Genomic DNA, 15,230 nt, shown 5'->3' on the forward strand with positions numbered 1-15,230 from the left:
CAGTGCCACCAGCCCGGAGGAAACTGGCACCATCCTGGCCACCAATGCCACCACCCCAGTGGAAACCAGCACCACCCCGGCTGCCAGCACCACAACTCCAGTGGACACTGGCACCACCCCGGCTGCCAGCCCCACTACCCAGGCAGAAACCGGCACCACCCCGGCCACCAGCCCCACTACCCTGATGGAAACCGGCACCACCCTGTCCGTCAGTGCCACCAGCCCAGAGGAAACTGGCACCACCCCGGCCGCCAGCACCACCACCCCGTTGGACACCGGCACCACCCCGGCCGCCAGCCCCACTACCCAGGTGGAAACCACCACCGCCCCAGCTGCCAGCGCCACCATCCCAGAGGAAACCAGCACCACCTTGGCCACCAGCGCCACAACCCCAGTGGACACTGGCACCACCCCGTCCACGAGCGCCACCACCCTGGAGGAAAGCGCCACAACCCCGGTGGACACCCTCACCACCCAGTCCGGCAGCGCCACCACCCCAGCTGCCAGCGCCACCACCCCGGACGAAACCGGCACCACCTCGGCCACCAGTGCCACCACCCCGTTGGACACCGGCACCACCACGGCCGCCAGCCCCACTACCCAGGCGGAAACCGGCACCACCTCGGCCACCAGCCCCACTACCCTGATGGAAACCGGCACCACCCCGTCCATCAGTGCCACCAGCCCAGAGGAAACTGGCACCACCCTGGCCACCAGCGCCACCACCCCAGTGGAAACCAGCACCACCCCGGCTGCCAGCACCACAACTCCAGTGGACACCGGCACCACCCCGGCCGCCAGCACCACCACCCCATTGGAAACTGGCACCACCCCGGCCGCCAGCCCCACTACCCCGATGGAAACCGGTACCACCCCGTCCATCAGTGCCACCAGCCCAGAGGAAACTGGCACCACCCTGGCCACCAGCACCACCACCCCGATGGAAACCGGTACCACCCCGGCTGCCAGCACCACAACCCCAGTGGAAACCAGCACCACCCCGTCCGTCAGTGCCACCAGCCCGGAGAAAAGCGCCACAACCCTAGTGGACACCGGCATGACCTCGGCAGCCCCCGCAATCACCTCGGTGGAAACCGGCACCACCCAGACCACCAGCGCCACCACCCCGGTGGAAACAGGCACCACCCCAGCTGCCAGCACCACCACCCATGTGGAAACTGGCGCCACCATCCCAGCCACCAGTGCCACCTCTCCGGTGGAAACCGGCACCACCCCAGCCGCCAGTGCCACCACTCCAGTGGAAACCAGCACCACCCCGGCTGCCAGCGCCACCACCCTGGAGGAAAGCAGCACTACGCCGTCCTCCAGCGCCGCAACACCAGTGGACACTGGCACCACCCCTTCTGCCAGCGCCACAACCCCAGTGGAAACTGGCATCACCTTATGCGCCAGCACCACCACCCCGGAGGAAAGCGCCACAACCCCGGTGGACACCGGCACCACCCAGTCCGGCAGCGCCACCACCCTGGTGGAAACCAGCAGCACCCCGGCCACCACCGCCGCCACCCTGGCCACCAGCACCACCATCTTGGTGGAAACTGGCACCACCCCGGCCGCCACTGCAACCACCCCGGAGGAAAGCAGCACCACCCTGGCTGCCAGCGCCACGACCCTGGTCGCTAGCGCCACATCCCCAGTGGAAACTGGCACCACCCCGGTCACCATGGCAACCACCCCTGAGAAAAGCAGCACCACTCGGGTGGAAACTAGCACCACCCCGGCCGCCAGTGCCACCACCCCAGTGCAAACTGGCACCACCCCCGTCTCCACCACCCCAGCTGCCAGTGCCACCACCCCGGTGGAAACCAGCACCACCCCGGCCACCACTGCCACGACCCCAGAGGAAAGCGGCACCACCCTGGCTGCCAGCGCCACCACCCCAGAGGAAACCAGCACCACTCCGGCCGCCAGTGCCACGACCCTGGTCGCTAGCGCCACATCCCCAGTGGAAACTGGCACCACCCCGGTCGCCACTACCCAGGCCGCCAGCGCCACCACCCCAGTAGACACTGGCACTACCCCGACCACCAGTGCTACCACCCTGGTGGACACCGGCACCACCCCGGCCGCCAGCACCACCACCCCAGTGGAAACCAGCAACACCCCAGCTGCCAGTGCCACCACCCCAGTAGACACCGGCACCACCCCGACCACCAGTGCTACCACCCCGGTGGACACCAGCACCAACCTGGCCGCCAGCACCACCACCCCAGTGGAAACTGGCACCACCCCGGTCACCAGGGCAACCACCCCAGAGAAAAGCAGCACCACCCGGGTGGAAACTAGCACCGCCCCTTCCGACACTGCCACCAGCCCAGCCGCCAGCGCCACCATCCCAGCCACCAGCACCACAACCCCAGTGCAAACTGGCACCACCCCCGTCTCCACCACCCCAGCCGCCAGCACCACAACCCCAGTGCAAACTGGCACCACCCCCGTCTCCACCATCCCAGCCGCCAGCACCACAACCCCAGTGCAAACCGGCACCACCCCCGTCTCCACCATCCCAGCCGCCAGCACCACAACCCCAGTGCAAACCAGCACCACCCCCGTCTCCACCACCCCAGCCACCAGCACCACAACCCCAGTGCAAACTGGCACCACCCTCGTCTCCACCACCCCAGCTGCCAGTGCCACCACCCCGGTGGAAACCAGCACCACCCCGGCTGCCACTGCAACCACCCCACTGGAAACCGCCACCACCCCATTCGTCATCACCTCGACCCCAGTGGAAACCAGGCCACCCCCTACCTCGACTGCCATGCCCACATTGGCAACGACCACAACGCCAGCCACCACCACCTGGCCCACGAAACCCACGACTTCCACCTCTACAGCTAGGCCTGCACGTGAGTCATGCGACATTCTCAGACTCCCCTTTCAGTATCCGGCGTTAGTGGTTGCCACGGTCATACATTTTTCCAGGTGTATCCCCTGTGCCAAAAGGGTAACATGGTTTACCAGCAGCGGCATGTGTCCCTGCTGTGTGTTCCCCACCAAACCCACGTATCTCCCCATGGAGCACGTGTCTGCTATGTCGTTTATTGTGTGGTGCCCACCAGAACCCAGCCTGAGACAGAAACGGGCTGGAGAGGTGGCTTGGCCTGCTTAAACCCAGGATTGTGAGTTCAATCCTTGAGGGAGCCACTTAGGGAACTGGGGTAAAAATCTGTCTGGGGGTTGGTCCTGCTTTGAGCAGGAAGTTGGACTAGATACCTCCTGAGGTCCCTTCCAACCCTGAGATTTTAATGGGGGAGATGAATACCAGTGGTTGATTGATTTCTGAGATGTCCCTGGCACTGCTATCCATGACAGCTCATTAACTTCTATGGCACCCCCAGTAATTTACAAAGGACTCCTTACTAACATGGTAGCCTGCTGACGATCATACAGTCCTGGGCAACCAGCCCGAGATGCCAACCAGCCGGTGCTAGCAGCCAGGAAATGTATTAACCCTCCCCAAAGGAACGGATGGACGCCCTAGAGCAGCTCTCTGGCTGCAGGGCACTGAAAGGGGCTGCTCCCGGCGGGTGCCCATAGATGGCCAGCAGGACCATGCAGCAGGGCCAGCAATGAGACAGCAGGGCTATGCCCCAGGGCAAATGGGGGAATCCGCTTCCCTGGGCCGAAAGGAGAGACATGGGTGGGGGCTGCAGCAGATGTTTGGGAAGAATCTCCCCCAGTTACCCCTGTATTGACCCCAGTAGCTTGCCCCGGGGGAGTTCGGTCCTATGGCCGATCCCCTGCGCCATTAAACGTCGGGGCTTATTTCCCAGCAGAGCATGTCAGGCTCCAGCGTCCAGCCCTTGGTTCCTCTGCTGAACTCAAGAGCCCTTTAGGAAGGAATTTAGACCCCATGAGCCACTCACTGCGAGTCACTAGGACGTAAGTGCTGACGTCCCGGAGGTCCCCAGTGTCGTCTATCTGAATGTCTGAGTCCCGGGTGTGTGTGTGCAGGTTTTTTGTGTGTCTGGGGGGCAATACTGGGGGAGGGGCGTTGGGAGACCCACCTCACAGTCAGGGGTCTCTTCCAGTCGATTGCCTGAATGGGGGAACTTACGACGAAACCGACAAGAAATGCGTCTGCCGGAGTGAATTCAACGGGCCGCTCTGCGAGTCTGCCAACGACATTATAGCCACCAACGTGAGTAAGTGCTGCCTGCTCCTTTCAGGGTGACATGCGCCTCAGTGACCGAGCACCTGGCGCCGGGTGGGCTCTTCACAGGCAGATCCCAAAGTGCATTTCCCAAGGAAGGTCACTCGTGTCACGCCCAGGCCCCAGCCGGTGGGGAAGCAAGGAACAGGAAGGGGACATAGCAGTGCTCATCTTGGGCGTCCCTGTTCACTGATCCCTACAGGGGAAAGGCCGGCGATCAATGGGCGGACGTCGGTGGGCCGGATTGTCCTCAGGCTGTGACGTGGGGTTAGAGGGGAACTGCCGGGGCCGGTGGGGGGCCGGGGTGGGCTATGGCGCTAGACGTGTGATGACTGTAACGGTTTCCGTGGCTGTTTCAGGTACACTCATGGCTGAGGTCGACGTTCAAGTGAAGGTCACCAGCCAGAACTTCACGGAGGAGCTGAACAATAAATCCTCTGACGTTTATATTAAGTTCGAGTTCAAATTCAAAGCACAGGTGAGGCCCAGGGGGCGGAGAAATATTTATTCTGCCCTCTTCCTGCTCCTGTCGGTTCCTTTGGCCTGTTTTATGCAGGAACGAGGGGGGATTTTTTTGCCTTGCAGATGGATGTGGTGTACAAGAGCGTGATTGGGTACAAAGAGGTTGTCATCCTGAACCTGACGTGAGTGTCTGCCCAGAAACTAAGCTGCCCCCACTGCCCCGCTCCCAGACTGCCCCGCTGTTCGCTGGGTGCGGATGCTCAGAAGGAGGAAGGTGCCCAGGTTTGGCACCTCTGCAGCACGGCTCTGAAATAACAAGGCCATGAGCGGGGCAGGGACTGGACCCCGCGCCTCCCGCTCTGGCCCAGGGGCTGGACCGCTGTGGGTACACACTAACACGACCCCTTCGTAAACGCCCTCTCGGCCCTCGTCCTCCACGGAAACCTACCCCGTGACAGTGTCGGTTCCCGAGGCTGCCAGACCCCGAAACCCCCCGGCTGGTCACAGGACAGTGTGACCCACGGACCTTCCTTTGGCCTGCGGCTGCCGGGGTGTTAACGTGCACCATGGGCTAACTCCTTCCCCTGCGTGTCAGGCGGGACGCCCCCCGGGGAGGGCGCTGCCCCCCGGATAAAGCCAGGCTCCTCCGGCTGCATCTCTGTCCAGAGGGTTTGGAATAGCATGGCCGAGCTGGGTGTCCCTGGCAGCCCTGAAGCAGGTACTACCTGTCTGGGGGCAGAGGGTCAGCCCCCCACCCCCAGCTGGCTGAGGCAGCTCCCTGTCGAGTGCCTAGGCTCCTGTAAATCACACACGCGGCTAATCTGTAGGTCTCCCCATTTGCTCTACGGGCGACTAACTCAGGGTTGAGCATTTCAGTGCTGGGGAGAGAACCCAGGAGTCTAGGTTCCCAGCCCCCCCTGCTCTAACCCACCAGGCCCCACTCCCCTCCCAGAGCCGGGGAGAGAACCCAGGAGTCCTGGCTCCCAGCCCCCCCTGCTCTAACCCACCAGGCCCCACTCCCCTCCCAGAGCCGGGGAGAGAACCCAGGAGTCCTGGCTCCCAGACCCCCCTGGCTCTAACCCCCCAGCCCCCACTGCTCTCCCAGAGCTGGGGAGAGAACCCAGGAGTCCTGGCTCCCTGCCCCCCCCCGCTCTAACCCACCAGCCCCCACTCCCCTCCCAGAGCCAGGGAGAGAACCCAGGAGTCCGGGCTCCCAGCCCCCCTACTCTAACCACCAGCTCCTGGCTTTGCCCCCCAGGGAGGGCAGTATTGTGGTTGACCACACCGTGATCATTGAGGCCCCCCTGAGCAACAATCTCAATGCCATGTTGGAGTCCGTCACCAATCAGGTGGTGAAGCAGCTGGAGATCATCAACACGACTACAGGGAACTGCACAGGTAGGCGGCAGGGGTCGGGCCCCTCTCCCACGCAGGGTGAGAGAAGAGACCCTGAGCACCTCCCTCTGGTGGTCACTGGCTCCGGTGCCACAGGGGGGCTGCAGGAGAAAGCCGTGGTCCCCAAGCTGGCACAGGGCGCCCCAGGGCAGCGGGGAGGTGAAGCGGTGGGAAGGGGCAGACCTGTGCCTTCCCCCAGGGCCATATTCAGACAGTCAAGGCCCCCCTCCCTTGCATTGCCTGGGTCCCCTCCCCTCCCAGCCTGGGTGAAGGTCTGGACAGTTCAAAGCACAATGGGGGGCCCTGATCTCGGTCTAGGGGGGGCCCGATCTCAGCTGGGGTCTCAGCCTGCTGCGGTGCTGCAGCCCCTACTAACGATTAGACCCCGAGTGACGAATTGCTAATGAGTGACGAATGCCCGCTTGCCTCCCTCTCTAGACGAGTTCTGCTTCATGGCTCCACCCAACCCGGTCCTCAAAAACGCCACCACGAACTTTTCGGCTGCAGGTGAGTGACCCGAACTCCTGGCCATGCGCGGCTGCCTCATTAGCCATCAGCCTGTCCCCACCGACGGCTCCAGCCCCACTCAGCCTCCCGCTGACCCGTCTCTTCCCCCCGCCAGATACCTGCAGGGAGACCGTCCCCCAGGACTTCGCCCAGTACTACTTCCCCTACGTCACCGAGAAGGGCACCCTGAACTGCCTCACCCGGTGCTCCCAGGACCTGCCAAATTCCCTGAACTGCAACTACGGGCAGTGCCAGCTGAGGAGCTCCGGGCCCCAGTGCATGTGAGTCTGGGGTGTGCAGGATGCCGGCCACGCCTGGGGGCACCCGGACGTCAGCCTGGGCTTGTCTGCCTTCCTCAGAGCCTGTCTTAGATGGGCCGCTCTGTCTTGGGGGGCCTTCAGCACCTATACCCTGACTCTGACCCTAACCCCTAACCCCTCATCCTAACCTTAACCCTTAACCCTTAACCTTAAACCCAACCCTAACCCCTCACCCTCACCCTTAATCCTCACCCTAACCCTAAATCTCTCACCCTTAACCCTAACCCCTAACCCTCACCCTAAACCATTCACCCTTAACCCTAAACCCAACCCAAACCCCTAATCCTCACTCTTAACCCTCACTCTAAACCCCTCACCCTTAACCCCTCATGCTCACCCTAACTCCTAACCCTCACCCTAAACCCTTCACCCTTAACCTTAACCCTAACCCCAACCCTAAACCCCTCACCCTTAACCCTAAACCCAACCCTAAACTCCTAACCCTTAACTTTAACCCTGACCCTGCCTCTAACCCTTACCCTAAACCCCTAACTTTAACTCTAACCTCAACCCCAACCCTAACCCCTCACCCTTAACCCTAACCCTGACCTAACCCTCACCCTAAACCCTAACCTTAATCCTAACCCCTCACCCTAAACCCCTCACCTTAACCCTAACTCTAACCCCTCACCCTCACCCTAAACACTTCATCCTTAAATCTAACTCCTAACCCCTCGCCCTTAACCCTTAACTCTAAACCCAACCCTAACCCCTAACTCTCACTCAAAACCCCTCACTCTTAACCCTAACCTTAACCCTTAATCCTAAACCCAACCCTAATCCCTCACCCTTAACCCTGACCCTGACCCTAACCTCTAATCCTCACAATAATCCTAACCCTCACCCTAACCCCTAACCCCTCACCCTCACCCTTAACCCTAAACCCAACCCTAACCTCTCACACTTAACCCTAAACCCAACCTTAAACCCCTCACCCTTAACCCTAACCCTGACCCTAACCCTAACCTCTAACCCCTCACCATTAACCCTAAACCCAACCCTATCCCTAACCCCTCACCCTCACTCTTAACCCTAACCTTAAACCTAATGCCTAACCCACACCATAAACCCCTCACCCTTAACCCTAACCTCATCCTAAATCCCTAACTTTAACTCTAACCCTAACCTCAACCCCTAACCCCTCACCCTTAACCTTAACCCCTACCCTTAACCTTAACCCCTACCCTAACCCTAACCCTTAACTCACCCCAACCCTCACCCTAACCCTTACCCTAAACTCCTAACCTTAACCCTAATCTTAACCCCTCAACCTCACCCTAAACCCCTAATCCCTTAACTCTAAACCCAACCCTAACCCTTAACCCCTAACATCACCCTAAACCCCTCACCCTAACCCTAACCCTAATGCTAACCCTTAACCTTCACCCTAAACCCCTCACACTTAACCCTAACCCTAACCTTAACCTTTACCCTAACCCTTAACCCTCAGCCTAAACCCCTCACCCTTAACCCTAACCTTAAACTTAACTCTAACCCTCAACCTAAACCCCTCACCTTTAACCCTGACCGTAACCCTTAACTCTAAACTCAATCCTAACCCTCACCCTAAACCATTCACCCTTATCCCTAAACACACTAACCCTAATCCTTACCCTTAACCCTTAAGCCTAATGCATAACTCTAGCCTCTAACTCTAACCCTAAACCCTAACCCTTCATCCTGTCCCTTAACCTAATCCTAATCTCACCCTAACCTCTAACCCCAAACCCAACCCTAACCCTAACCTTAATCCTCACCCTAAACCCTTAAACATAACCCTTCACCCTATCCCTTAACCCTTAACTCTAATCCTTAACCTAACCCTAATCTCACCCTAAACCCTTAACACTAACACTTAATCCTAACCTCTAATCCTAACCCTCACCCTAAACCCTTAACCCTGACCCTAACCCTCACCCTAAACCCCTCACCCTTAACCCTAAACCCAACCCTAAATCCCTCACCCTTAACCGTAACCCTGACCCTAACCTCTAACCCTGACCCTTAACCCCTAACTTTAACCCTAACCTCGACCCCAACCCTAACCCCTCACCCTTAACCCTAAACCCAACCTTATCCCTAACCCTCACCCTAAACCCCTCACCCTTAACCGTAACACTAACGCTTAACCCTAAACCTAACCCTAACCCCTCACTCTTAACCCTAACCCTGACCCTAACCTCTAACTCTCACCCTAATCCTAAACCTCACCCTAAATCATAACCCCTAACCCCTAACCCTCACCCTTAACCCTAAACTGAACCTTAAACCCCTCACCCTTAACCCTAACCCCTCACCCTCACCCTAAACTCCTCACCCTTAACCGTAACTCTAACGCTTAACCCTAAACCTAACCCTAACCCCTCACCCTTAACCCTAACCCTGACCCTAACCTCTAACTCTCACCCTAAATCATAACCCCTAACCCCTAACCCTCACCCTTAACCCTAAACTGAACCTTAAACCCCTCACCCTTAACCCTAACCCTAACCCTCACCCTTAACCCTAACCCTGACCCTAACCCTAACCTCTAACCCTCACCCTAAACCCCTAACTTTAACCCTAACCTCAACCCCTAACCCTAATCCCTCACCCTTAACCCTAACCCTGACCCTAACCCTAACCTCTAACCCTCACCCTAAACCCCTAACTTTAACCCTAATCTCAACCCCTAACCCTAACCTTAATCCTGAACTCTAAACCCAACTCTAACCCCCAACCCTCACCCTAAACCCCTCACCTTAACCCTAACCCTAACCCCTCACCCTCACCCTAAACCCCTCACCCTCAACCCAGAACCTGATCCTGACCCTAACCTCTAACCCTCACCCTAAACCCCTCACCCTTAATCTTAACCCTAACCCCAACCCTAAACCCCTCACCCTTAACCCTAACCCCAATCCTAAACCCCTAACCATTAACTTTAACCCTGACCCTGACTCTAACCCTTACCCTAAACCCTAACTTTAACTCTAACCTCAACCCCAACCCTAACCCCTCACCCTTAACCCTAACCTCTAACCCTCACCCTAAACCCCTCGCCCTTAATCTTAACCCTAACCCCTAACCCTCACCCTAAACCCCTAACTTTAACCCTAACCCTAACACTAACCCCTCACCCTAAACCCCTCACCCTTAACCCTAACCCTAACCCTTAACCCTAACCCTCACCCTAACCCTCACCCTAAACCCCTAACCTTAAACCTAACCTTAACCCCTCACCCTAAACCCCTTACCTTTAACCCTTAACTCTAAACCCAACCATACTCCCGAACCCTCACCCTAAACCCTAAACCTAACCCTAACCCTAACCCTCACCCTAAACCCCTCACCCTAAACCCCTCACCCTTAACCTTAACCCTAACCTCAACCCCTAATCCTAACCCTAAACCCTAACTCTTCACCCTATCCCTTAACCTAACCCTAATCTCACCCTAACCTCTAATCCCAAACCCAACCCTAACCCTAACCTTAATCCTCACCCTAAACCCTTAAACATAACCCTTCACCCTATCCCTTAACCCTTAACTCTAATCCTTAACCTAACCCTAATCTCACCCTAAACCCTTAACACTAACACTTAATCCTAACCCCCACTCTCACTCTCATCCTAATCCTGACCTTTAACTCTTAACCCATAATCCTAACCCTGATCTTGGAGAGGGGTGGGGAGCAGTGGGGAAAAGGCTGATGAGGGGAGCAGCTGGACCCTGGGGAGAGGAGCTGGGGAATGTGCATGGAGGAGCCCAGGGGAAGGCAGCTGGGGTGAGGGGGGAGCCCAGGGAAGGGCTGGAGTGGGGGGACAGGGAGCACCAGGGAAGGGCCAGCATGGGGTGGGTGCTCTACTCACCCCCTGCTTCTCTCTCCTCACAGCTGCGCCAACACGGATGTGTTCTGGTACCCGAGTGATCGCTGCCAAACCCGTGTCAGTAAGGTGGGCGTGGGCATGGCAGTTCCCCTGGTCGTCCTGTTCATCGCCGGCATCGTCCTCGCCGCCTTCCTGGTCAAGGCCAGGAGACAGGGGTCCAAAGCCAGGTAAAGGGGCCAGGTGCACACCAGGTGGGAGAGAGCGAGGGGGGCTTGGAGCCAGGGCTCCTGGGTTCTCTCCCCGGCTCTGGGAGGGGAGTGGGGGCTGGTGGGTTAGAGCAGGGGGGCTGGGAGCCAGGACTCCTGGGTTCTCTCCCCGGCTCTGAGAGGGGAGTGGGGGCTGGTGGGTTAGAGCAGCGGGGGCTGGGAACCAGGACTCCTGGGTTCTCTCCCCAGCTCTGGGAGGGGTGTGGGGGCTGGTGGGTTAGAGCAGTGGGGGCTGGGAGCCAGGACTCCTGGGTTCTCTCCCCGGTTCTGGGAGGGAAGTGGGGGCTGGTGGGTCAGAGCAGGGGGGCTGGGAGCCCGGACACCTGGGTTCTCTCCCAGGCTCTGTCAGGGGAGGGGAGGCTGGTGGGTTAGAACAAGGGGGGCTGGGAGCCAGGAGGGGCCAGAGGAGGGCAGAGAAGGATCCTCTATCTTTCTGTTGGGGTGGCCCCAAGGGGTGCAGTCTCTGGCAGGCAGGCGCCAGTGTCTCTTTGCCCCGGGATGATCACGGGCCTGGCCGGTGCTTTCGCCCGCAGCCTGAACAGCTCTGTTGAGCATCTGGAGGATTACGAGGAGGAAATGAGCATCTCTGGGGGCGTCATCATCAAGAACGAAGGAGCCTCGTACAATGGTAAGGCCCAGTCACCCCAGCCCGGTTGGCCGGACCCTCCGGCCACGGGCAACGCCCCAGTGGGGCTGGTGAGGCTCAGGGTGACGCTAAGACTGGTGCAGCTCATGGCAGGTGTATGAGGGGACGATGCTGAGATGATGCAGCTGGTGGCAGGTGCGGGGGGGGTGATGCTGGGGCAGCCCCGTCCGTCTCCCCCTTTCTGACTCTGGTTCCCTTCTGGATCCCCAGGGAGCAGCAGCAGAGGGACCTTCAGCCCTCATCTCTCAGCCGTGGATCCCGCCATCCCGGTAGGTGCCCCCGGCCACTCCCCCTCCCTGCCTCTGCACCAGGTCTGGGGGGGACGCTGCCATCAAACAGCCACGAGGTGGCACCACTTCTCCCAGACCCAGCATCCTGGGAGGGGAGCAAGTGGGGGTAGGGGGAGAAGGGGAGGGGCCCAGGGAGGGGGTATGGGATTGGGGGAGGGGAGGTGCCCGGTACAGATGTGGAGGGGGACTATGGGGGCTGGGAGAGGGGAGGTGCCTGGTGCAGATGTGGAGGGGGACTATGGGGGCTGGGAGAGGGGAGGTGCCTGGTGTTGGGGAGGGGGGCTATAGGGGCTGGGAGAGGGGAGGTGCCTGGTGCAGATGTGGAGCGGGGCTATGGGGACTGGGGGAGGGGAGGTGCCTGGTGTTGGGGAGGGGGTACAGAGGGCTGGGGGCTGGGAGAGGGAAGGTGCCTGGTGTTGGGGAAGGGGTGCTGGGGGCTGGGGAAGGGGAGGTGCCTGGTGCAGATGTGTAGGGGGGCTATGGAGGCTGGGGGAGGGGAAGTGCCCGGTACAGATGTGGAGGGGGGCTATGGGGACTGGGGGAGGGGAGGTGCCTGGTGTTGGGGAGGGGGTACAGGGGGCTGGGGGCTGGGAGAGGGAAGGTGCCAGGTGTTGGGGAAGGGGTGCTGGGGGCTGGGGAAGGGGAGGTGCCTGGTGCAGATGTGGAGGGGGGCTATGGGGGCTGGGGGAGGGGAGGTGCCCGGTACAGATGTGGAGGGGGGCTATGGGGACTGGGGGAGGGGAGGTGCCTGGTGTTGGGGAGGGGGTACAGGGGGCTGGGGGCTGGGAGAGGGAAGGTGCCTGGTGTTGGGGAAGGGGTGCTGGGAGCTGGGGAAGGGGAGGTGCCTGGTGCAGATGTGGAGGGGGGCTATGGGGACTGGGGGAGGGGAGGTGCCTGGTGTTGGGGAGGGGGTGCAGGGGGCTGGGGGCTAGCAGAGAAGGGTTGCTGGGGGCTGGGGGAGGGGAGGTGCCTGGTGCAGATGTGGAGGGGGGCTATGGGGACTGGGAGAGGGGAGGTACCTGATGTGGGGGAGGGAAGCTGGGGGAAGGGAGCCCCTTGGGGGCCAGTGTCTGCTCCTTGACCTCACGGCCCCTCTTTCCCCTGCCCAGATGCACATCCGGAGGCCGAAGCTCGTGAGCAGCCCCTGACCCAGTCGGGGCCCCGCCCGGGCGGCGCGAGGGGGAGCCCATTCGGGGCATGGTGAATAGTCCAGGCCCACTCCAGCAGCCGGGCCCCATGGAGCTAGAGCCCCCCACCCCCGGGGGAAGGGGGCAGAATCCCTTGGTAGAGCAGCTGCTGGAGACGGAGAGGGAAGGGGCCTGTACGTGCATCGGGCCTGATCCTCCCCCCTTCCCCCGCTGGCACGGGTGTAAATCCGGCGTAACCCACTGACACCAGTGCCGTTACTGCCAAATGAAGGAAAAGTTTATGCATCTTTGGGGGGCACATTGAACCCCGCCCTGCCAGTTCTGTTTAGTGCAATAGGATATTTGAGCACACCAGCCAGGCCAGGTCTGCAAAGCACTTTAACACAAGCCCACCCAGACGGGCCTGCCTGGACACCCCGTGCAATAACTTATTAACCGTTTTTGTGGTGGTGGTTTCATTTGTAGCTGTAGCCGCAGCCGTAGCAGAAGCTAAGGCCATCCTGGGACGCATAAATGGAGAGGATGTCGAATAGGGGCAGAGAGGTGATTTTTGTGATGCTCTGTAGCTCGGGGGAACACCCAGCACCCCCATGTTCATCCTGGTAAAATGATTGTGTGGCATCCAGTGCAAAGTTTGTCATGTCAGGCGTCTTTGGGAGGCTCATGATGCTCTGAACATGGTTGTTATAGTGATGTTGTAGTAATATTATAAGTTATAATATAATGTATATAGTTATGAGACTGAACATGTGTCCTCATGGCTTAAAGCAAGCCCAGGCAAAAACTCTCCAGGAGCAGAGGGGCAGTTCACACCTCATCAGGGCATGTGTGGGACAAACCCAGCCCAGCCTCACAGGAACAAAGGACACTGGCCTAGGCAGCAACAAAAGGATCTGTTGGACTCTCGAGGGAGTCACCCCGCTTCCCTGGTCACTTTGGGACTGCGATGAGGTAATGCCGACCTGACTCTGAAGGGGGGGAACCAAGAGGGAAGAAAGGACACGATAAAAGGGAGAGATGTTTGCCAGGCTCTCGCTCTCTCTTCCACCTCCAGCTACAGACACCAGCACCAAGCGACTGAAATGCTGATCGAAGGGGAGAGCCTGGCTGACGAGCAGCCAGCCAGCCTGTGCTGGGAAACATCGACGTTTGTCAGGGCAGTGAAAGTGTTACGATCAGCGTAGAATGCGTTTTGCTTTTATTTCATTTGACCAAATCTAACTTGTTACACTTTGACTTATAATCATGTAAAATGTATCTCTGTAGTTAATAAATCTGTTTGTTTATTCTACCCGAAGCCCTGTGTTTGGTCTGAAGCGTGTCAGAGTCTCCCTTTGGGATAACAAGCCTGGTACATATCAATTTCTCTGTTAAATTGATGAACTCGTATCAGCAGGGGCGGCTCCAGGCCCCAGCACCCCTGCGTATAAGCTTGCAGCATCCAGCGGGCACAGCTGGGCACTGCCAGATGGAGGTTCCCAGGGTCATGTCTGGGACCAGAGATATTGGCCAGTGTCATTCGGCTGCACAATCCAAGGAGCAGCTGCCGTGGCCGAGGCTGTGTGTGAACAGCCCGGGAGTGGGGGCTCTCACAGCAGAGCAGGGTCAGGCTGGCTCCCAGAGTCAAGGATTGGGGTGACCTAGCACATCACTGGTCTGGATAACACCAGAGGGGAACGTCACAATTTTACCTCTGTATTTGGCCCAGATGCAACCGTGGCTGGAATCCGGTGCCCAGTTCTGATGCCCACAGTTCCAGCCGGAGGGTGTTTCAATCGAAGAGGGGGCAGAGAAGAGCCATGAGAAGGATTAAACCCCTGCCTCGGAGTGAGAGACTCCAGGAGCTCAATTAGCTGAATGAAGAGCAGGTGTGGGGATGACGTGATCCCAGTCTGTAAGTACCGACATGGGGAGCAAATGTTTAACAACTGGCCCTTCAGTCGAGCAGAGGCAGGTCTAATCAGGTCCAGGGGTTGGAAGCTGAAGGACACAAATTCAGCCGAGAAATAAGGAGTAATATTTTCACGGTGAGCGGCATTAACTACTGGAACAATTGTCCCAGGGCGACGGTGGTGGAGTCTCCTCTCATGTCGCAGGGCCCTAATGCACTTGGACAATCAAGAGCAGAATGGTTTATCTTCAGGAAGGCGTGTCACTGACCCAAGAAGCCCAGAGATGGACGGACAGATGGACGGAGCCTAGGGGAAGGAG

General features: G+C 59.1%; 1 protein-coding gene across 1 annotated transcript; it reads left to right on the top strand.

Moving 5' to 3' along the window:
• The first annotated feature begins 996 nt into the window (after positions 1 to 996).
• Positions 997 to 13,657, top strand: LOC127039666 (mucin-2-like). Its single transcript, XM_050933505.1, has 11 exons — positions 997 to 2,870; positions 4,056 to 4,169; positions 4,537 to 4,655; positions 4,763 to 4,821; positions 5,898 to 6,037; positions 6,473 to 6,541; positions 6,657 to 6,822; positions 10,735 to 10,896; positions 11,469 to 11,563; positions 11,792 to 11,850; positions 12,981 to 13,657. Exons 1-11 carry the CDS (start codon positions 1,058 to 1,060, stop codon positions 13,017 to 13,019), a joined length of 2,835 nt encoding a protein of 944 aa, XP_050789462.1. The 5' UTR covers positions 997 to 1,057; the 3' UTR covers positions 13,020 to 13,657.
• Positions 13,658 to 15,230: the final 1,573 nt, after the last annotated feature.

The sequence above is a fragment of the Gopherus flavomarginatus genome, chromosome 23 (assembly GCF_025201925.1).
Source record: "Gopherus flavomarginatus isolate rGopFla2 chromosome 23, rGopFla2.mat.asm, whole genome shotgun sequence".
Classification (NCBI taxonomy): Eukaryota; Metazoa; Chordata; order Testudines; family Testudinidae; genus Gopherus; species Gopherus flavomarginatus.